The sequence below is a fragment of the Drosophila simulans genome, chromosome 2L (assembly GCF_016746395.2).
Source record: "Drosophila simulans strain w501 chromosome 2L, Prin_Dsim_3.1, whole genome shotgun sequence".
Taxonomy (NCBI): Eukaryota; Metazoa; Arthropoda; class Insecta; order Diptera; family Drosophilidae; genus Drosophila; species Drosophila simulans.
The window spans coordinates 20,152,900-20,177,151 of record NC_052520.2 but is presented as its reverse complement, the minus strand read 5'-3'; the positions used below and the strand labels follow the sequence as shown (position 1 = coordinate 20,177,151).

At 42.9% G+C, this 24,252-nt stretch overlaps 1 protein-coding gene across 1 annotated transcript; it reads right to left on the bottom strand.

The window, feature by feature from the left end:
- Positions 1-3,855: 3,855 nt before the first annotated feature.
- On the bottom strand, positions 3,856-4,851 carry LOC27208859. Its single transcript, XM_016184409.3, is given in 3 exon segments — positions 3,856-4,131; positions 4,133-4,225; positions 4,282-4,851. Coding segments are annotated over 3 exon segments (462 nt in total). The 5' UTR covers positions 4,437-4,851; the 3' UTR covers positions 3,856-3,917.
- Between the last annotated feature and the right edge of the window lie 19,401 nt (positions 4,852-24,252).

Genomic DNA, 24,252 nt, shown 5'->3' with positions numbered 1-24,252 from the left:
ATGTAGTTTCAGTTGTTGGAATGTGTTAAGGATGCCGCACGTGTTACCGCCTCCCCACCATTTATACTTTTTGTATTACTTCGTGCGCGAAATTAAGCCAAAGCCAAAGTTTTTGGGGGACGGTGGGCGGATGGGTGGTAGTGGGCAGATGGGTGGCTCAATCGGAAGCCAAGCGCCAAGGCAGCGGCAAAGAAAAGGAGCCCCTTCCCGCTCCGCTGGCAATCAAAGCGCTGAGTCAGTTAGTCAGACATATTGGATCGGGCGATGGAGAAGGGGTCAGATAAGCCAACAGTTTCGGAACGGTCGCTGCCAATTGCATGATAGTCGCTCCTCGGCGTTTGGCTTTGGCCAGGGCTAGAGCTCCAGCTGGATCCGAGACAATGTAAGCGGACGGACCTCGGTTAGGGACACCTTCGACCCGACCCAATCCGACCCGGCCAGACCCGAACGGGAACGGAACGGAAGGAAACAGAAGGGAACGGAACGAGCTTGGTGCGTGACTAACGGTATTTAAAGCCGCCGGAAGCAGTTCCAATTTAAGTTGCAGCCAGGGGCTCGGCTCGCGAATCGGGCTGAAATATCGAGGGGGTCGGCGGTCGGGGGTGTGGGCAGTGTTGCAATGCTGCCAGTGGGTTGCATTCATTAGGCTGACTCAGCCTTCGGGGGCAAGCTTAAAAGTTTAAAGACTCCTAATGCTGTTGATATTTCAGATGTTTGTGTAAGCAGGTATCACAAGCTAAAGTCATCATTCTCATATTTCACAAATGAAAGGGCAAATTATTAGTGAAAGGGCAAAGTAAGGAATACAATAAGCCTCTAAGAGTAAAAACAGTTTCGATAACCTTACTAGGTATCAGTTGTAAAATGAAAGCGCAACTTGTACTAGACAATTAAATATATATTTATCTGCTTTATTTTATACCTTACATTTTTATAATCATATTGTGTGTTAGGGAGTGTGCAGTTCTAGGAATGCTGAAAGTCGAAAGTCACAAATGATTTCGCATGTGTACTCTATGAGAGCGCCTGATTGCGATTCCATTTGTTGGCCTGTGCAAGCCAAACAAGGCATTATCCTGGCCCAGAGAGTCTAAGCCCGAAATTCCTTCCTTGTTGTACTTTCCTCTCGCCGCCTTTTTTGGCAGAAACTAATTTAAGTGCGAGGCCAACGGCGGGAAGGCAGCCACATCATTAAGTCGAGGACGAAGGCGCAGTCGAAGGCATTTTATTTGTTTAAAATTTCATTGAAGATGCGCTCGGCAGCGTCGCGTCGCCTTGTGGCGAAATTAAAACTGCTGGTTAAGGCTGACTTGGAGATACGGATGGAGATGCAAAGATGCAACCGCTTGTGCGAAAAACTTTATCCTGCTGGCTTTTTGTGGGCACAATCATTATACGCCCAACTTTGATTGAGGCCGGGCCTGCGACGTCAGTCTGGCCCGACACACTGGGGGCATATTATGCCAATCCCGACTCCGTTTCGAGGTCTCCGCAGAATCCCATGGATCCTATGGCATCCGTATCTAGCCCCCTCGATAGACAACTATTTACACAGGCTGTCGCGCATCAAAGTTTCCGGCATGCGGGAGATCCGAGTTCTGGGGAAAACGGCAAGTACACTGCGAGAATATGGATACTCAAGGTAATGATTGACCGAAGAACTTAGACTTTCATCTAATGGCTACCCACAGAATGATTTACTCACTAAGAACTCGCTTTATAAGGTGGAAAATCTTTAAGAAGTATGTCTGCTGTTTTATAAAATCAGTATTTATAACTTATTCTACGAAAGCATATAAAAAAAGACTCCGCTCAAATTACATCATATTTTTTGTTAAAGTGCTTTACAACACACATAAAATTGGAGATTCGGCAACTTTTAACGCACCCGCATGCATTTCGCTTGCGTCAAATTGTTGCAAATAAAACGCAGCCCCAATGGCTTCCAACTCTCAACTACCGCTTTCCGGAGGCCCCGATCCCAAATTTATCCCAATCCCTCTGACACCCAGCCGGTGAATCAGCTCGTAATTTCTTTAATAGTTGTTCATCAGTGGTGGAGATTCAGAGGCGGGAAAGTGGGGCTTCAAGTGGGGCACAAAGTGGGTGGCACGTGTGCGCTAAGTGGTTGTTAGCATGCATTCTGTATGGCGGGCGTGGTTCAGGTAAAAATACTTGTGTTAATTTATATGGCCACCCACTTGCCCCGAGTCCCGCCGTCCATATATGTGGTCCTACATCTATGGCAGCGTTGCTGCAGATTGCGTTTGCTTGTTAAGCGCAGATTTGTCAATTAGGCTGACGTTAACGGGTTAAAACGACGCGAAAACGGAACTTTTGATGGGGCCACTGAAAACGGCGAAAAAAGAAACCTGTCCGATCCCGAATTTGGTTACCCATCAACTAAAATTATCACAGGCATTAAATGGAAATGGTTAGGAAAATTGGATAGGAAAATGGTAAAAAATAAGCCAACAAAACGTTACTGTCATCATAGTTTATTGAGTTTAAATCGGATTGTTGGTATCCAGAGAGGAAATATATTTTTGTACAAAATATAAACAACTGTCCTACATTTAACAGAAATTTGTTAAGAAGTTAGTTCTGCCCCGTAAAATTAAAATGATATTTGAAAACTATTCGTAAGCAATCTCTGTCAGAAAAAGTCCCCGAACAATGTGTCCCAATCCTAAAGCGGATGCTACAGTATCCCTGATTGCGCCGACAATACAAAACATTTACAGGGTAAAGGAAAGCGAGGACTTGGGGACTTTTCGGGCGGCAGGATTCCAATCCGATTTGTTGTTTGGCGGGCATCTAATCAACCAAATTTAGTGTCATTTCAGCGCAGCGTGTGCGTGCGACATGTAAAGAAGCATTTTTGCAAGTATCAATGACAGACAGGACGCTGCGGGTGTCATCAATTTGCGTTTGTTTCGCCTCCCCTCGGCCGTCCTCGGCCCCTTTTTGCCACTGATTTGCGCTGATTTTGCAGCCGCTACCAGGACACAAAAATACACTTCGGAAAAAAGTCCACGTTCTACTACTTATGGTTTATCAAGCCAACCTTAAATTGAAGGAGGATTGAATTGTTCTCTTATTCTAAGATAATCTTATTATCATGAATTTGAATGCAGTACAGGTTTCTACTTCACAAAATCAAACATAGATATCGTAAATGTGTATAGGGGGATGTTTGATAAGACGTTTTGAAAAAAAAATCAAAATATGTTTTCAGTGCCCGCGACATGAGTGCAGGGAAAAAAACATAAAATCCATCAACGGGTTGAAATTGCAACATTCAACAAAAAGCTTTCCGGCAAAAAAACGGGATAACGGAGCCAAAGGACGACATGCTGATGCTTCAATGCTGATGTGGGGTGGTTGGAAGGGGGTGGGATGCTGATGACTCTGCCACCCGTCCGGCTGCGTGACACGAATCCCAGGCCAAGGCGTGTCCAAAGTAGATGCCGCTTAAAAATTTAAATTGTATTTGCGGGCGCTGGGTGGCGATGATTCGGCAGGTGGTGCACACTAAATCATAGCAAAAAATTTGAGACATTCGGTGTTTAATACCCTCTAGCAAAGCCATTGGGTGTAGGGCATGTAGGAATATTTGTAATTTAATCTGGCCTGTAACTAAAAGCTTTTAAATAACTTATTTTGTTTAAAGATTATAGCGTTGTTGCACTGTGACAACATTTATGGCGCCCAACGTGGGGCATAGGCCCTATTTCACTTTCCACTTGTGTGTTTTAGCGTTGGTTATTGATGATCGTTTGAAGTTAATATATAATAAATATATATTATTTATTATTATGGAAATACTTTAAGGAAAATATGAATTTTAAAGTTTCACATATCGTGCATCTTTTTGAAATGAGTACGGCAAACACGCTGCAAATGATATCCAAAGACTAATCCACTCCTCGGTTATCAGTGGCAGCCCAACAGCTAGCCCTCACCACCAAAAAAAATAGGAAAAAAAACACCTTCCACCCCTTAACCTTAACGAGCCACAAGCGACACTTCGTACCGCCTTTGGTTCTCATGTAAAAAATTGCACATAAAAATTGCAAAAGCCTTTGCGTTTTCCTTGGTCGCCGGATGGTGGTTTGGGTGGTTGGGTGCCAGGATGCCGCATACTGTCTGAAATTCAATCGTAGATTCCGGTTTCGGGGCTGGAAACCGAAAGGTGGAAGCCACCCGAGCACGGGCACACCTGCTGATGAGTAAATCTTAAGTGCAATAAAGAAGGAGACGCAACAAAATCCAAAGTACGTGCAGCTGAACCCTGTCGGAGAGCCAGGAGAACATGGAGAGCATGGAGGACCCGGGCTAACCTGGAAGCTCGGAGGATATTCCCGGTACCCAAACCGAACTGAACTGGGCGTACACTTACTTAGTGGGATTTTGGTCGTGTTCAAAGTTTCCATTCTTTTAAGTAGTACATACGTATATGTACTAGCGAGTATATAAGGCTTTTTTTGTTTTGCTCCACTTTAACGTTAAATCGTAAATTTTGCAAAAATGAAAACTTTGAAGCGCCTACGTGACGCACTGGAGTAGATTTTATTCCCCCTGCTCAGGTATGAAAGTAGTTCGCCGGATTCCGGGCGCAAAAGTTACGCAAAACTCAGTGGCAAGTGTTAAGTGCGTTTGGGTTTAGCCAGCCAGGAGAGACGTCTCAGTTCTAGTTTCCGAGCCTCCCCCCAGAATTTTCCTCCCCCAGAGTGGCCTTTGCCAGCCACCTACCCACCCACCACGCCTGATTTCCACCCGCAGAACAGCTAGTTAGTAGAAAAGCCTTTGCCGCAGCTGAAGTTTCTGAGTTGGCAAGAAAATTGCAAAGCTATTGGATGGAAGAAGTTGCCATAACAATGACCTGGAGGAGTTTCGCAACTGTTTAAAAAGGTTTTGGACCCCGCGATTCAAGCGAACCGAGGGCAAAGGTCAAACGGCTTTCGCGAACTTTTGCTTAAAAATGCCAACGAAAAAGTGTAGGTATTAAGGTTAAGGGGATTAGAAGCATACCTATTTCCTTAAGTTTATGTTATACATTAAAATCAATTTAAAGTAAATACTATAAAATCTACAACTATGTTACGGCTCATAAGAAATTTTGCATTTATGGTAATTATTCTAGTCGCTTTGACTGCCATTTGCTTAACAATTTCATCAACATATATTTAGCAGAGATTTGATATACGGTTTTCTAGTTTGCTTTCCCAAATAGTGGCCATAATTTGCATAAATAAGGCATTATTCACGGCACTTTATTCATTCCCACCTCACTCTCTGCAAACGGACATGTAAGATTTCGTATGCGACATATGCACCCGAACCAAAAAAGCCGTAAAATAAAGTACATTCATGCTTACCTTCTCTCCATTCGTATCTCGCTTTTATGTAGATTGTTAAATTTTCAAATTAAATTCCGGATATTAACGTATCAAGTTCTGACCCCGGACATAATGCTGCGAGTCTAACAAAAGGATTTTTGCATATTTACTTAAATAAAACCATTTTAACGATTTACGGCGCAAAATTTCATGCATTTCGTGTCTCGGTCTTTATGAGTGTGTGTTAGCTTAAGCCCACATGCGCGTGTGTGTCTGTGTATGAGTGGGAGCATGTGTGTGTGTGTGTGCTAGAGAGCATGAAAGGCCCTTGACCAAGTAACCATAAAGCATGAAGCATGCTGCAAATAAGCAAGGCTAGACAGTCTTATGGCCAGGGAGGTGGCGGTGCTGGGGTGGGAACCTCTTAGGGGTGCTGGGCCTCCCTGGTCAGGATATTCCGTGAGCTTTATAAGGACCCCTGCCTCGTCCTCGTGTTCGTCCACTTCTCGGCCTTCCATGTTTCGAGTTTCATGTTTCGTTACGTTTGCGTTTTGAGTGGGCGGCGGATCGGCGGAGAGCGACCGAGATAGAACGAATGGGCGGCGGAAAAGTGGGAGTGGCAGGTCGGGGCTGTCGCTCGTAGCAGGAAACATGAAATTTTAATAATGTTTATAATGCCAAAAGGATTTGTTAGCCGACGTCGACGCTGCACACTGAGATGCATGTGCGCACTTGAGAGGGCTGTTTTCAAAACTTACAGACATTTCAATTAGACATTTAAATGTAAATAAAAATATTTAATAATGGTAAGAAAAATAAAAGTATGCACTTCTTGGAATACAACGGACTTTCCAAAATTTTCACTCATATCTGAAAATATATCCTAAAAATAAAATTATAGGCACACATATCAAATGGTGTGTTCGGGCTCAGATATAATCGAATAAATTTTGAGTTATCATAACCGATGGTAGATAATGTGTTCGATCGACCCTCGCTCACACACAAGTGCACCACGATGCCGAGTGTGTGTGCGTGTGGGTGTGCAGCGTGTGTTTACTTGAACGTACATTGCCATTAAGCGTGGTCGTCGCTGCCCCCTCCATTTCCACATGCATATCCTTATCCACATCCACATCCACGTCCACATCCAAGTCGATGGCCCAAAGAGGCAGCAATGACATATTGCGCTGCACAAATCCGCAAACAAACTTTATATGAGTGCCGAAGGATAAGAACAAGCAAGCTGCGCTTGCAGCGTCACTGACACACATACGTATCTGGCCTTATGTATCTCAATATAACTGGGGCGGTGGTCAAAGTCCCATTTCGATGGAAATGATGATGACGAGTCGAGTTGTCAAAAGTCGGGCTCAGTTGCGTCCGATTCGGCTTTCGATGGCTCCACCTGTTCGGTTGTGATGGGCTAAGCAAACATCGAAGCCACTTGTCAAACTGACCGCTTCAGAATACTCGACGTTCGACACTGAGAGAAATAATAAAGCCTTTTTGTCACATTGGAAACAGTGCAAGCCAAAATTAATATTAAAAGTAGTTACCCATTGCTTGAAAATTGCATTTCAATCTTTTAGTTTAACACAAATTTCCCAAGTGCTCCCATATGACGGAATGTCCTTCGGTGAGTAAACAGCCAAGGATGTTGACATCCTGCCCACCAGCTGGGCTCTGTTTGACCAGCACTTCCACTTCCACTTTTGATATTGAAAGCGAGGCGGAGATTTTGGTCAATGAACCGCATGATTTTAGTGCTGACCTGGTCGGAATATTTGACCGTCTTATTAAGTCTTGAGCATCAAAATGGTATTGGTATTAAGGACTCGCTGGGCCCGCAAAGAGATGCAAATGGCACGACTTCCCCACCTTTCCGTTGTCTCGTGTTTATTGAAATTTCGTTTTACGACCTTCAATATAAAATTTAATTAGGCAATTGCCTGGAAAGCACATGGGTGGATATCCTGCTCGAATATTGTTTGTGTGGGGCTGCTCATTTTGTAGTCCAAAGGATATCGTTCACACAAAGCGACATGGGAAAATCCAGCATCGTGTATGGGGTGTTAGAGAGGTCTGGGGTAACTGAAATATCTTTATTTTATGCCAAAAAGAGTGCCACCGAAATATTTAAAGTCTGCATGAGGGATATTGAATTAGGAAATAACAAATGCACACGTTAAACATCACGAATTTAGTCTGTAAAATTAAATATATTCTTATAATTGGATTTTTAATTAATCTATGATATTTAAGAAAACCTATGTACTATTTATAGTAACCCTTTTTAACAGTTCTTCCCTGATATGTGTAACCATAATAGTTTACTAAAATTAAAGGAATCTAGAAATTCGACTAGAACCAAATATTTGTTTCCTTGCTGCTTCCATATTTGCCTGCATAAATTTCCCTGTTTATCTTTTTATCGACTGAGTCGAAAGCTTTAAAGTGCTGCCTTGGCAAAGTCCCCCGTTTCCATCCGAAATCCCCATTAATATTTTGCCAACTTTTCAGGGCTCTGCTCCTTCGGTGGCCCATCCGATTTGCGAGCCTGGGCCAAAACAAAGCAATTTCCTATCTATCAGATTAAACTATAAATTTTATAAAGTTGACTGCATATTCACGGCAATCGAAACGTAACGAATTTAAATGGCCAAGCAACGAGGAGCAGGGCGACAGAAAGTCAAGAGGCCAAAAGGACATCGCGGGTGTGGGGCAATCGAAATGAAGCCCGAAGCGATTTCGAAAACTCAATGGCTTGAATTTTATGAGTTTTGGCGCTCGTCGCCAGCTTCCAGTTCTCAAATCTCCGGACTCCCCGAGTCCGATTCCGCTTCCTACCCAATTTTTGGTTGTTAGTTTTTCCACAGGAGGTTGAGCTGGCTGTCCTCCCTTTTTTGGCTCGGTATACTGCGAGAAAATAAGGGTTATACTTTAATTTAAAGAGATTGCAAGATTGTAGGTACTGCAAGCAAATTGTTATCATCCAGAAGGAATAGTAATAGTACGTATATTTTTGACAAATTTAATTAGCTGATAAATAATGATATCATAACCGAACTTGAATTTATTTTTAAATTTTAGTGCTGCGAAATGGGCTTTTCTCTTAGTGGAGGCTGCAATTCTTCCCCTTCCTTGCCTTTTTGCCCGGCTTGTTGTGTTTGCTCTTGTGGCCATGCCGCGACATTATCGACTCTCGGGGACTTAATGCCGCGAGCTCTTCATTTTGTGTGTGATATTTTTGGGAACCGGGTTCCCGAAGGGTGGCACGTGTCCGGGCAATAACCATAACCCGGGTCGGCTAGCTTCGTTTCACATTTTTTGCTCTGCCCCTAAACAACGCTACTAATTATCGCCCAAAAGAAGTAAAAAAGAATAAAACTAATTTTCTCGGAAGAATTTCGCTTCGCTTTGCCATTAACAAAAGTTCTACATTTATTGTTGTTGTTCTGGATGTTGTTTTCATTTTTGGCAAATTATTGTTGGCCCTTTCAAAAATATCCCATTCCCCGGAATCCCGGCCGTTTAATAAAATCGAAGTAATGTTTTCCCCCATCGCTTTCCCCTTCCACAAAAGGGATGCCCCGCGCTTTGATTAGCGAAATTAGTGGCAGACGCGAATCGTCGCGTGTTGAGAGGGAAGTTTGTGGGGCTTTGAGGAGTTGGGGATGGGATTTCGGGGGTGGATTTGTCCCCAAAACTTGAGCGTTGAGTTAATTAGCAAAATTGTAGCAGCAGATAGCAACCGGAGAGAAGTTTTTAAAGCAATTTACAAGCGTAAATTGTAACTTTTTGACTTTTGTCTGAGTTTGGGAATGTGTGGGGTATGTGAAGGGTCCTAGAGATGGAAGCCTGACTTTTTCGGGATGGGTTCGGTAAGCCGATGTTTACTATTACTATTGAAATTCGCATTAAGTTGATCTTAGCCCATTTTAAGGCAGAATAGTAACAATACCGAACCATATTATATAATAGAAATTCATTTTATAACTTTTTATTTTTGTATCTAATACATTTGGTTCAAACTGCATCTCTTAATTGAACCTTTTCTTGCAAGTAAACTCCCATCGCTAATAGCTACACACGGGGGTGGCGGTGGGCGTGGCGCCGAATGGATGCCAGACTCTTGTAATTTGTATATGATAAGTCATTGAGCTGCCGCCTTAGCGAGGGGCGGTCGAGGGGTTGGCCCAGATCGCTGGCTATTAATTTGAGCTTAGTTCTGCGGCGCTCGACAACAAAGTCAGATGAAAGCTGGCAAATTAAAGTTAAACTTGCGACGCCCGCCACGCCCACTCAATTATGCAGCGCACACAAATACCCGTTTATCTGCGAGTGTACGGGTGTATGGGTGTATGAGTGTATAGTGTGTGCCATAGTGTTTGCTTTGTTGTTAAATATTTCGTTTCCGCCGGCACAAGTCGAGCTCCGTTCGCTCGCTTGGTATGCAAAACGAGGCGCTGCCAGTGTCAGGACTTCAGGACTCCAGGACTTCTCGTCCTGCGTTGGCAATAGTTGCCGCCGCCCAAGAGCAACTGCACAGCAGCAGGAGCAGGAGCAGGAGCTATCCGCATTACATACAAGTGTCGGGGCATAAGTTGTTCCTGGGCTGCTGCTTCTTGCTCTGGTTCCTCTTTCCTGGCACGCACACTTGCCAAAGTCGAAAATTCAATTTCCTGTTTTTCGTGTTTGTATGTGAGCAAACCCATTTTTTCGAGAATCCCGTTCCAGTCGGTACACTCCGGGAAAAATGCGAAACAAAAAGATTTTCTTAGAAGTCATCATTCTGGCATAAAACTGCTTAATCAACTGAAATGATAATATTTTTGGAATTATAGAAAAAATGTGATCCTCAAAGCTACGTACGAACGTAACAGGTAAAGGACCTACAAAGTATAATCTCGTGTCGATCTGACCACGTCCGTCTCTCTGGTCGTATGATCTTAGTAACTATAAAAGCTAGAAATGGATTAATAGTGCAGATGATAGTGATGCATACGATGAGCAAGCTTGTTTCATTATGTTACCCCGCCCAAAACTGTCCAGAATTTTGTAGAATGGTTGGTTTTTCTTCATTTATTTGTTTGTTTATCCAATTTTTTCGATATGCCAAACTGTTTCATCAGGTCAACTTTAACGCTCACAAAACCAAAATGCCAAACTGATTATATCGTACATTACCATCTTATGAGCAATACTACTGACATTTTCCTAGCCTGAGTTACAGGTATTTATTAGTTGAGTCACATGATTTTTTTGAGTGCACTGATACCCCTTTCTTTTTCCCCTTCAGTCTCCTTGTTGTGTGTTGGTTTCCCGGCGTTTTGCATTTTGCATTGTATTAGACGTGCATTTTGCATGCCCAGCGTGAAGTGTGTGCCGTGCGAGAAGTCGACGGTGGGTGCCTCGGGTGCAAAGGGACTCAGAGGAGCCCAAAGCCAGGCAAAGGAACCAAGATCTGCTGCTCTGCTCTGTTTGCAGTTCCTTTTCTCCGCGGGGGCACACACGCGAACCACTTCCGGCCTCTGGGCCATATGCGTGCTGATGCCACCATCTCCCTTTCCGTTTGGGGCCCATTCCATTTCTGACCCCGCAAGTGTTGGCAACGTTTGCCAAAACAATTGTTAGCCCTTGACGCTCGAGCCAAAAGCGACCAGCAGGCGTTGCAGCACTTTTCAATGCAATTTTTGTATTAGAAATTCATTTCCACAGCAAACAAAGCGTGGGCGGCGGCTGCGGAGTGGCGTGCTTTGGGGGCGTGGCAGCAGATGGTTGTATGTCCTGGCAAGCGGATGCACTGCTATCAGTAAGTCTGGCAAAGGCAAGAGTTGTCCTCGGAGTGCAAAGAGTTGTCGTGGATTTAAATTTACCCATGTCATCCATAACAGGAAAGGAGGAAAGCGTGGAAGTCTGGAACACCCAGCTAAATATTTCGTGTAGGAATTTAGTGTCCTTAAAAATAAACTTTTTTCTAAATGTCTTTACGCTATTATACTAAATTAGGAACAGCATAAGTAGTATAAGTATAAGCATCAATTTCAATATATTAACCAACACTGTTATTTTACTTGCTCTGTCTGGCTAACAATAGGCAAATAAAATAAAAAAAATGGTAGTAACAAAATTCGGCGGTATTTAGAAAATAAATATTTCATTATATAATTCAACTATATACATACATATGTATTTTGTTCATACAAGTGTTTAAATAAAGGTTCAATCAGTGCACACATCTCTGTTTTTAAAAGTGACCTTAAGTCCTGCAACATATATATCCATCCCAAAAAATCCGCATATTTATTTCCAATTAAAATCAATTTATTTATTAAATTCGTGACGTTTACTTTGCCATTCAAGGCAGGTAGCGAGGAACGAGTAATTCCCTGGAACACATGAAAAAAGCGCACTCGTGCTTAAAGTTGCCCGGAGTTTAGTTCCCTTATTTTTTGCAATATTGGAAGACGCCGCAGGACAGGTAACTAAGGCAGTAAATGACAGTAAATGATTGAACTGGCCCGCCCCGGCCAGTGACAAAGTAAGTCCGCTTACGTGACCCAAGACCCCGGGAACACAGTCTTCCGGCAGCCCAACCAGGGTTCCCACATGATTTCAAATTCCGTGCAGGTAAAAATTCTGGCGCTGAAGATTGCAGCAAAAAGCCAGAGGACGAAGCCAAAGCCATGAAAAAGTGGGAAAGCAATTCAGATTACTGCAAGAGGGGCACCGAAGTTGCAATGAATTGAGCTGTGGCAGCGGGAAGCTCACTAAAAACATAGAACGGGATAAACTAAAATCGTATTCACAAGAAATCATTCAATATGAATGTGTATGGATGTAGAATTAGGACTAGAGGTAAAGGTACCAGTTATATATCTTTTTGAAATACACTAAGTTTAGCCTAGTTTTTTTCAGCATGGTCACACTAAGAACCTGCAACACTGCCCTCTGTACAGCATATGAAGCCCAATCTGCTAAACTATTTTTTCAAGTGTGTGAATTATGAAATATAACTGCCGCAAGTTCGGATGCGGACCTCAAGAACAATGCAAGGAGGAGCAGGACACGTGCCAGGTCCAGGATTTGGCCCCAAACCAGCAAACGAACCATCCATCATCATCATCATCATCTTCGGGCTTCGGGCGTGATCATCCTCATCGAAAGGAAAGCCATTAGCTGGAAGCTAGAATCAGAAATCTGGACTCTCTCTGCAGCTTTCTGCTGCAATTGCATTTGGGAGTTAAAATTCACGCTTGAAGTACATCGCCATTGTTCGCGGCTGGCAATCTATAACATTGCACTAATACGTGACGGCAATTTGGTTGTCATTATTTTGTGTGCCAAGGGGATCCGACGATTTCAGCGTTCCCCAGTAATCAATGAAATTGTCACATAATTGTAAGGCAGCAATAACTGAAAAGAAGCGAAATGGGTGGAAAGAGCGTTTTCACAACGGGTTCATTCCGTGATTTCCAACAATGCCAAGGAAATTGTGTTGTGCTAAGTGCTATGAATGGTTTCAATTGTCAGTGGCAGGCGCCGGAAAAGGGTTGAGCAAATTATGAACAATACAATACAGGCAACAGCTAAGTAGTTCAATTTCAGCAAGAACTTAGAAAGTCGTTAGTTATCATTTGTAAATAATTGAATGGGAAACGAGTTTAAACCTACCAAGCTTTATTTAAGGGTAGCAATACAGAGAGCCTATTAAAAAATCTCTACCATTCAATGCAATTAAGATGGATGCTTAGCTAATATCCATGCGGAATGGTTTCTTTTCTACAAATTTGGCCTTATATTAAACTGCAAATTGGACATCGTAAGCCCACAGAAATGAGAAACAAATAATACATTTTCGGCCACTAACTCCACATTTTCGCAGCCAATTTCTGGACAAAACAAGATGGAGTTTTATGGCCACGCCATTTGGGAAAGAAGTTATATAATATAAATGAAGGAAGGAAGGTAGGAGGCATGGCATATTAATATGTCAGAATTTTTGCATGCGCTGCACAAACAAAACGTATAAATTCATGAGAGCCGAAAACGATTTAGTTAAGCCGCTAAATTGCCTAAATTCGATGAGCGGAGCGAAGGAAAAAAGCGGGAAAAATTGGAAAATCAAGCCGAGTGCAAATACTTTGGCCTGCGGTTGGAAATGGTAGCCCCCAACACCGCAACATATATTTTTGCCAAACACACACTTCGGCACACATAAATAAAATAAAATAAAGGGACGCCAAGCCGAAGGCATAAAAATTTCATCGATTTCCGGTTAAAGGCAAATATTGTAACCATAAATATGAGCTGACTATAAACATCGGAGTCGGATGGCTGCGGAGGGTTAAATATGTGTGCAACGTGCGTGAGGGTTAACCGTGGAAAAGGGGGCGTGCGACGTGGCCCGTGGGCCGGGGGCGTGGCACTTTCACGCCAATGTGGCGATAATGCGATTGCTTTCGGCTTTGGCTTTGGTGCGCGCGATTACATTTCGATTTGATTTCGATTTGCTCTGGCATCGCCAACGACATCGGCGTTTTTATTTTATTTTCATTTGCGCTCTGCCAGCAGAGACAAAATTTAAATTGTTTTTCCCATTGGCATCGGCGGAAAACAAATTCTAAATAAAGTGGAACGTGACAAACGATATCTCCTCCAATCGGATTGCAACGAATCCGGGCTGCGCTGCAAAGTAGGGGCTCTCGAACTTTGAGAGACAGAACGGTGAATCTTGTTGCAGAATATTCATTTTGCATAGTCACTTTAAGTTTCTCTTTAAATACTGTTTCGATTCCAGTCAACAGAAGCTAAATTGTAACCTCTTTAAATGGCTACCAAATAATAAAATTATTATATAATAATTATTATAATTTAGTAGGGGGTTTTCCCACCGATCTAGCCGACCCACTTACTCAAAGCCCACATTTTTGGCACGCATATTTGTTTACCACTGTGCTGTGCAACAATAGCTGCGCGCTTTCATGCCACTTTTAGACTTTTAGGCAAATTGCAGAAGCAGAAACCAAATCAGAGCCCGCATCGGAATGAGGATCCCACCCAGAGCCCGGAACAGTTGGCGGCTGCGGCTGCCAGGCAACCGGCGCAATCCAAACCAATACGGCTAAGTGCCCGGGAGGCAATCACATCCCCGCAGTCGCAGGCGGATTTGTATTTATGCCCGGCACTGTTGGTAAACAACGATTTGCCATTCGGCCATCAACAAAGCCGCCGCGGGGGATGTTGCGAATCGAAATTTGGCCGACAAAAAATTTAAATTAATATAAATAAATGCATTGTCCATCCGGCATCAAAGCAATATAATTCCCCGAATTGTTTCGCACTTTTCAATTGTTTGATTTTCAATGTCGATGATTGAAGCCCAACGCGTCTAACCCGAAGCATGTTGTTCTGCCTTTAGATTACAAATAAACATTTTGAGTTTTCATTCAAACGACAAGCTTGCTGCCGAATGAATATCATCAGAAAGTACACAAAACCATTGAACAAGCAGGAGATACGCTTCGAGCTCATTCAAAAAGTGTAAGCGCTGTGAACTTACGGCCAGATAATAATTTACCATTTGTTATATCCTATCGCAACACCTGGCTAATTAATTCCGCTGCTTTGTATATTGTATATAGTATTCCCCTCCAGCTTTTTCTGCGAATAAACGCACGCTAAATCTCTTCAAAACCATTGAACCCCAAGGGTCTTTTAATTAAGTATACGCCGTGTTGTTTGCAGACTCAGCGGCAAGCTCTTAAATCAAAGCCAATCGCTTCGTAAGCCACGCTGCTACATATGCAAATAAATTCAGCCTATTTAATCACTTATTTGTTTATGTTTTTAAATAACTAACATTTAATGAGCCCCCACCCTCCTGGGCACAGCCATTAAACTTACAGAAGCCGCAACAACCGACGAGGGCTTAAAACTGATTAAAATGAATGACGTTAAGCGGCGGGCATATTTTAATTATTTAATGCTAATTAATATGTTTTGTAAAACCACAAAAGCAGCGCCAATAACAACAGCCACTACTATCCAGAGGCAGCAGCTTGCTATTAACATTTCATAATGAGTTTTGCATTTAATTTTGTCAAACCGTGCTAAGCTCCGTTGACAGGAGAAAGGCGCGTGAGTGGAGTGTGGAGTGGAGTGGAGTGTGCCACCCAGATACATGTGGCGAACTATTGAGACAGACTGTAATTAATTTGTTTGTTGACTTGGCAACCAAACTAAGCTGAAGGAGCAGGGATGTGGGTGTGCCACACTCGAGTGTGCGTGTGTGAGTAATTTGCGGGCTGCTCGTCAACTTCCTTTGCATATCTCACAGCTGTCAGAGACCGAAAAGTGTTGGCTTAGTTTTTGATATTTTTCTGCTGTGCAAAGACCTTAGAGATACAATACTTCTTGGGAACTCTAGAAAGAGACTAGAATTGATTGCCAGTGTTCTTGGAAAGGAACTCGATCCTGGTGTACTCTTTGAACTGTGATATTGAAATATATAATATTCCATACTGTTAAGAAACCAGACTTTTCCCAGTCCCAGTCTCTGAAATACTTAAAATTCTTTTTTGTCATAGAAATATTCAATTTTTGTGGGTGAAAAAAGTAGTTGGAATACTCCAACCAACTGAAACCAATAACCAAACCCTCTTTCTTTGAGAGCTCAACCCTCAAACTATTCCGGAACGCATTTCCTTCCCCACAGACTGGCTTTCCATATCCATCTCCGCTTCCATGTCTCCCAGCTGATTCATGCCGCACATTAATATTTTAATGTCTTCATTGCCCGGGCCTAGGCAAAAAATAAACAAAAAGCAAATGCCTCTGTCGCCGGTTGAGAGTCCCCAGCAATCCATTAAACGTTATCAGCCAGTGACACAGTCCTGGCTCATTTCAAAGGCATCCCTTCCCCTCCGTCGGATGGGAAACATCCCTCCTCCCGGGCGGCTGTTTACGCACATTTGTCTTGTGTTTGCGGAGGAAAAGCGGGAAAAGTTTTTGAAGGCTAGCCAGAACTAGCACTACAGTGGCAAGCACCCAGATAGACAGATAGGGAGCGGCTGGGCAAGGTTTTCCTGCCGCCTTTGGCGAAATTCAATTACAGCAAATCGCATGCAAATGAGTTTGGGGCCTGCAAAAGTTAAACAGCAAAAAGTGGGGACCGAGCTAGTGGGCTCCTCCTGCGCCCCTCGAAACGTTTTCAATTTCCAAATTGCATTTCCTTTCGGGCATCCAGGGCCTCGGTACCTCGGTACCACCGTCCCACATGGTTGGCATCCTCACTCGGATTTGCCGGCTTTTTGTTGCAGTCGCACTGCTTAACTGCATTAAGCATCACACCTACACGTGTTATCCTCCGGCTCCTTCTGCTCCTGCTGCTCCTCCTGCTGTCAAAGTCATTATTCATTTTTCACTTTGTTATTTCGCAACGTGTGCGGAATTCTCTTTGCGTTTCTAATTTCGTTTTTTGGCCCGCTTTTCCCACTGGCAAAAACACGAAAATATTTTTGCTAGCGTAGTTTTTTAATTAGTTGGTTGCCTTGCTGAATGTTCGCAACATATGAAATATATATATTTCAATATAGATGGCATTTGCAGGCGCATTTATGTGCAAAGCGGATAGCGGATTATTTGCTAATTAGTTTTCGATGCATAAGTTGTGCCCCGAGTATTTTTCGATGTTTTTGTTTGACATCAATTACTTGTGCAGCAAATAGGAATCAAGCGAAACTATCAAATATTTGCTTTCACATGATTATTTTGAAAAAAAGTTATTTCCAAGCACAGTCCGCCTTTCGATTTCATAACATTGACTCCCATTTTTTCGAATGCAAAGATTGTTGACCAATGATGCACGATAATCCCCCGATTCATTCATCCGTCTTTTGTGCACGTTGCGTCCCCTCATAATTGCCGAAATATCGAACACATTGTCGGCGCCCTTTCAATCCCCCACATTTGTACCCAATTAAATGCAGCTTAAATTTTCCCCTTGAAAACCGGTAAAACCCCAGGAGCACTCACACACTTGCGCTCGTCGGTGTGGCCCTCGAATTGCCAACCAACTGCACAATTTTTCAATCAACTAAAAATGTTTAGAATGGCTTATATTCATTCGCCCACCGATCGAACTACGCTGTGCGCACTATTCGCTACGCTTGAAAATGTGTGCCACTGATTGTGTGTGCCGCAGTTGCAAAAATGCCATAAAATAAAAAATGTCAAAAAAGCAAGGACTCGTAAAGGAGGGGCGGGGGAAATGCAGACAAAAGTGGGCTAGGAATGAGGGCTAAAGAAGGGACTGAAAACGAGAAGAAATGAAAAGAGCCTACACTGAGAGAAAATTCTACTAAGAGAAGAGCGGTATGAAACCTATAAGATGGGTACTTAACTAGTCCTTGCTTTCAAAATTAAAAGTAGCTCTTTAGAAACAAAAGTTCACACTAATATACTAATATGGAACTTAAAGAAGACTTATATATTGTTATTTTTCCGACATGTCATGTAACTTCTATTGCTAATTTATGACTCACTTTTCCTCCGTGCAGGAGCGAAAGAGACCACCACTGTCTGGGGGCGTATGAAATTGCCATTTCCAATTAACGCCATTGCAAAAATAGTTAAATGTCCACAGGACGATGCAGCAACAAGAACACTCCGTCCTGGTCGAAAACAGCGCCAAAGCAATGGCTGAAGGGGGATTCCGGCAGAAGGATCCGACCATGGTGACAGTGGCCACCAGTGGGTGCCGTTGGGAAGTCCTGGTACTGGTCCCATTTTGGGTTTTACTCCTGTTTCCATTACCACTGCCGTTCGCAGCACCTGTGCCCCTACCACTCGCAAACACAGATGCCAATTTTTGGCATTGGCTTGCTGGGGAATTTCCACAGCCATTGTATGCGCAGTTAGCGGTATGTGCAACTAACTCTATTAACGAACCGGAAACGGAAATACACGCGTCCACACAGAAGCAGTGCTTGTAGTGGTAATGGGGCCAGAATGACACATTGCGTGGCCTGCGGACACATGTTGTAAATTTCATGTCGATGGAGTTGGCTTAACCAATTTTTCAAATATTTTCCTTGGCAGGGAAACATGGAAAACTTTCATCGGAAATTAGAATGAAACAGCAAACATTTTTCAATTGCTTCTATACAATTTTAACAACTGCTAGATTTCCTTTTTATTTGTAATCAAATCGTATATGTTTGAACAATGGATCCATTTGTTTTTTGGAAAACTGTGTTCAGATAGTAAGCCAATGTTTCAAATCCTGAAGTAAGAGATTTTCAGTAGGCCCCCGAACTTCACAATGTGGACCGCATTTTTCGCGGCTGTATGCTGGCAGCTTTTGGCCAACCATAAATGTCCTTTCCACACCCATCTCCACCCCCAGAAATACAGGAACCTCTTCCATATTTGCACGTTTCTATTGTGTACCCTGGAACTGCGTGGAAAAGGCGACTCGATTTTTATCGATTTAATCAAGCGGCTACTGCTGCTGCCTGTGAAGTTGGGAGGCTCCACCGCCCCACGCTACGCGAGTATCCACTTTTTGTTGTTGTTCAGCTACCCGCGGGATATCTACTAAAAAAAAGTGGGTGGACAGAGAACGCCACCGATTTCCATACGTAATTGCACTGTAATTGACAATTTATTGTGTCAATCGCAATCGAGGCACAATGCCGCATCGCATGCTGCTTTCTTTCTGCTAGCGGTGTGTGCCACGTTTAATTAACAAGGCGACAACGATGCCAACGGTTAATGGGTGGTGCAGTGGGTGGTGCTGTTCAACGGGTGGTTCGGTGGGTGGGTTCTGGGCGAGCCAGCCGCGTTTGTAGCCTGCAAGAGAAATTTAATCTGTTTTTTAAAACGAGCTGGATAAGTTGAGGCAATCAAGCGGAAAATCAGCAGTAACGCGCCAAATGCAAACACCACCTGATCGGTGGAAATTCGATGGGAAAAGTATACTCTACGTCGGGAACTGGGATTAAATTGTATTAGAGGTACTTGTCTTTTGCAGGAGTATTGTGTTATGAATTTAGACCTTTAGACCTTTCCCTTATATATAGAAAGTTTATTTATCAATCTCCAACATTTCTCTTTCTGCAAAACGACTTTTGGTAACGATAAAAGTACTTTAAAACGGTTATTTTCCTTATATATCAAATAATTTCAGTCCGAATCGAAACAATTTTTAGAAATGTCTATGAAAAAACACTAAATGACATTAAGAAATCTAAAAAAACGTAAATATATAGGTAGAATTCGTCCTTACAAAAGGTAATTGGTTTTGTCATCCCAGCATTGCAACTTTTCCAATATTCCCAGATCTATGTTCCTGTTCATCCTAGAACATCCTTGCTAATTTATAGCTGGCGTATCGGAGCTAATCAAAGTCCATCAAGCTGGGGGCCCACTAAACACCGTGCTAATAGAGGCTTCCGGAAAGGATTTATGTTCGGCCCGCTGGGTTTGGTCGAATCGAGTAATGGAGGCTCTGAGGAGTGAGGAGTCGTGGCATCTCAGCCTCTCGTGCTGATCAGCATCCATCTTCGAGGCGTCGCCCGGTCACGGGTCTCTAATTGGCCATGGACGAGAGCCCTTCTCTGGCCCCACTCCCTGCTTGATTAACGTGCCCACCAATTACGCGGCCCATATATATCGTACAGGTCCACTGGAAACAAATACTTGTTCATTTCAAATTATGAAGAAGTTGTGTGTATAACTGTACAAAACCAATAGCAAATCCCATACTTTAACCAAGGAGTTATTACATTTTAAGAGTTTACCAAACTGAATGTAGAGGAAATGAAATGATTTCTCGCAGTGTAAGAAAGAAGGGGACCCCGTATCGACGTGGCCAGTGATAAAGTGTGCGTAACAAAAGCTAATAATTGCCAAGGCGACGTGGCCGGCCACGGTGAAAAGTCGCCCGTGCTTTGCCGCTCGTTGAGTGGCCAAAAACTTTGGCATCATAATTTATAGCTGCGTTAAACAAGCGAGGATAACAAATTAATTTTGTCTGGGGCGACGGCACAAGCGGCGGACAAGAGGAAAAAACCGCATCTCAGGACGATGCCAGGACTTATGAGCACGGCGCTCGCTCTCGAATTTCTTAGTTGGGCCAATTAATTTCTAAAGTCAGGACGTGCTGGGCTCCTCCATCCCCCTTGCCCACCGTGGGTGTGTGTGTGTGTTTGGCTGTCTCGTAAATCTTAACGAACCAAAAGCAAAATTCCTACGCATCTCTCAGCAGGAACTCGCTCGCGAATGCCGCTCATAAATATAAGTTCCAATGGCCATCGAGACCACCAAAACGGAGGTGGGAGCTATTGAAGGTGACTTATTATACAGGGTATGGGCTAGGGTATTCCAGACTTAACCAAGTTGTGGCTAATTCTTTTAATTCCTCGTAGGGTAAGAGAATATACAAGATTAAGGAAAATGTGTATAACATATAGAGGGAAGTTTTTCAAAAGCTATTCCCTAGCGGGATTTAGCTATGTCCGTCTGTCCGTTCGTCTGTCCGTCCATCTGCCTGTCCTTATGAACAGCGAGATCTCAAGAACCATAGGAGCTAGATTGGGCATGTTTCTTTCAAGTAAGTATCAATTCAATATCATATAAGTATGCAATTATACAGCGTCGATAGATGGCTTGACGTATAACTGAATAACTGAAAACCCGGGTTATTAGACATGCGTTACATAAGGCAAGTTCTTTAAGAGATTTGTTCGAATATGAAATTCTTTTTAGTTTTGCTATAGATCCAAGGATCGGTAATAAGAAAATTTACAAAATTTCTTGAAGGACTAACTCCATTAGTGAGTATCAAAACTTTAACCCTTTTAACATGGACAACCTTGTTATTCCACCATTTGCGACCATAATGGCCATTGTTTGCGTCTGGTGGACAGAGGATGTGGATTGAGGGAGCTCCTTGGCAGAACCCACGGAAATACGTCAAAATATTTGGCATTCGATGCGATGCTCGCCGCGCTCAACGTGCGCTGAAATGCCAGTTCTAATATTTATGTTCGAATGGAGCGTACGAAATCGGGAATCGCTGGTCCTTCCCTTGGATCATAACTATGCGCTGCCATCACTAATCGCAACTCGTGTTCCGGGTTTGTTTTGTTTTGTTTTGTTTTATTGTCGCACAGTCGAGCAAAACACATAAATCTCGCCCATGACTTGGACTTGGCTGCTGGCCTGTCGTCTGCCTCCCCAACCCCTGCCACGCCCCCATCTTGTGTGCGACCCGAAGGTGTTGATAACGTTGTGCTCCGTATATTCCGGATCCGTCCTACTCTCCGGCTGTACATCTTAATCGTAATGCGAAAGTTGTCAAGTTGATATGTAAACGAAAACGTGCTGCAAATATTTGCTGATGCCAAATTCTTTTCCATTTCCATTTCGCTCGAGTGCCATGTCAACGCAGTTTTTTCTAATTTATGAGCTTTTGCTCCACGATGGAAGCAGGATGTGGTCATAAAATATACGGTTTTGAGGCGTGATTCTAATCAGCTTGTGTTAAATTTAGATTTAATATTGGCACCGTGCCACGACATCAAGGAATAATATATATGATTTATTACTGCAAAGTATATTCGGTTTTTACATTTTTACAATCCAAAATAATACCAAAATCAAAACTTATGAAATGATTTGCATTAATATTGTACTATAAGCAATCCTTTTCCATTTTTTTGTATATCTCTACCAGCTTCAGTGATTCAACTCGTTGCAGTGCTCAGCTTAGTTTTTAATTACAGGAAAATCAAAAGCGCATAACGCTGCAAATCTCAACTTTTCACAGGTAAAAGGGCCGGATGTGGGGATAGGGAATCCGATTCAGCCGCAAAATCAGGCTAGAAGGCTTGTCAGTAAGCCACACACTCACACTCACTCAGCCGCCCACTTCGAGCCAGTATTAATCCACATCCGAGTTATAATTCATGCTGATTGTATGAACATTTCAGCTTTTACGTGAACCGTAAAACTTTACTTCCTGACTTTTCATCAGACCGGTCCATTCCACCTGGCTGGGGTGTAAGCACAGATACATGTGTACTGCAGATATGTCCACCCTCCTCCACAATTTCAGCTGCAAAGTTGAGAACATTTTCAATTTTTACCTCTCTTTCCTACGGCACACGATATTTCGTGTGTGAATACTTTTTTGGTGTAATTCCAGTTATAGTTTTGGTTCTGCCAAGCTAAACCGGCTATATGACTTTGGTTACAAAGGGCTTATTCTCACACACACACACGCGAATGCCCGGTATGAGCGACTCTGTGTAGTTGCTTCCGTTTCCGTTGGCAACTTTGTCCTTTCATTGCGATTCTGTAGACCGTGTGCATCGCCACCACTCCACTTAAATATCATTATTATTAGCCCGGCTGAGCTTGCACTGAAAAAGGTTTGAGTCATAATTATAAATTACAGGAAAGTGTGGATTTCTTAAAGAAATTATATAAACTTACAATTAAACTTTTATTAACATGATAAAATAAAACATAATATTGTTTTTATCAATGTCAACATTGTCTGATGTACATCTTTGAACTATAGTTGAATTGAATATTTAGTAGATTAAGTGTGGGATGACATAATTATTTGTTTTCAGTGCACAGAACTGTGAGTGAGTGGCGGTTTGGGTCACCACTTTAGCGTAGGTGACCTGCGCTGAGTAGCGCCAGACGCTGGTTAGGTAAATTATACCTAATGCCAGGCCCACGCCCACCTGTCCGCCTGCTCCGCCCACCCCTGCACCTGAGAGAGCGAAAGTTATGCCTCGTTAGGGTCTCCACTTGCCACCTCCACTCACGTAGTTGTTTAATGCCACGTTTCACTTGAATAATTGAGAGCGATTAGGCCAGAAACTTTTGCATTGATTAAGGTTTAAGTTGGCCAAACATTTTCCCAACTCGGAGAGTCCCCGTAAACTAGCCTCCACCACTGCCATTGTTTTCCATCGGCTCGACTCGGTGTATCGGTGAGTTTGAGCCTGTGGGCCACCGGCGCCTGTTTCCCGAGGTCCTTTGCCACCTTTGTCATTTGCTATCAGCAAATGTTTAAATATGCATTACGTGTGTTATTCTCATGTTCAGCAGCACTTGGGGATTACCGAGAGCTGTAGATGAGACTGCTCGATAGACAGTTGAAAGGACCCTGGCTAACATCTTGTTCCAGGGCTCCCAGTTCCCACTTCCCCGTCCCCATCCCCAATGCCCATCCCCTCCGGAATTTTGTCTGCCCCGGTAAAAAATTCAACACTTTTGGGAATTTCCAGCTGACTGCAGTCTGTGCCATTCAAGTCAACTCTAGTTGAACCGAAAACTTTTTGTAATATCTTCAAGCAATCTGAAGACAAACTCCTAGGGATTGTTGGAATTATTCGTATCATAGATTTAGTATACCGTTGAATTTATAGCATTTTATTAAAATTTCCTAAGCAGAAATATATTTAAATTTGTTTAGTATGTTTAAGAGCTCAGTATTCGAAGAAGTGTCAGGGATATTAATAATGGAGAAAGAATAATTTACATTCATTACTTCAGAAGTAGAACCCTCTTTCCAATTAAGGCTCCCATCTCTAAAAAATAATCATTGATTGCAATTATGACTCATCATGTGCAAAGAATTGCAGGATACTGAGAATACTGACTCGATACGTGGAAAGGATACCCAGCACAAAAATGTGTTCCAAACCAAGAAATGTTTGCCCGGCTCAGGTACTAATTACACCAAACCCCATTCACTAATGAAGCCCAAAATGTAGTCCGGAGAAAGAAGTGGCCAAAATGCTGGGTTGCATAAATTTCTGAACCCGAAACGAGGAAAGTATGAAAGGCAAGACAAGAATGTGGCCAGGCGATAGGAAAATGC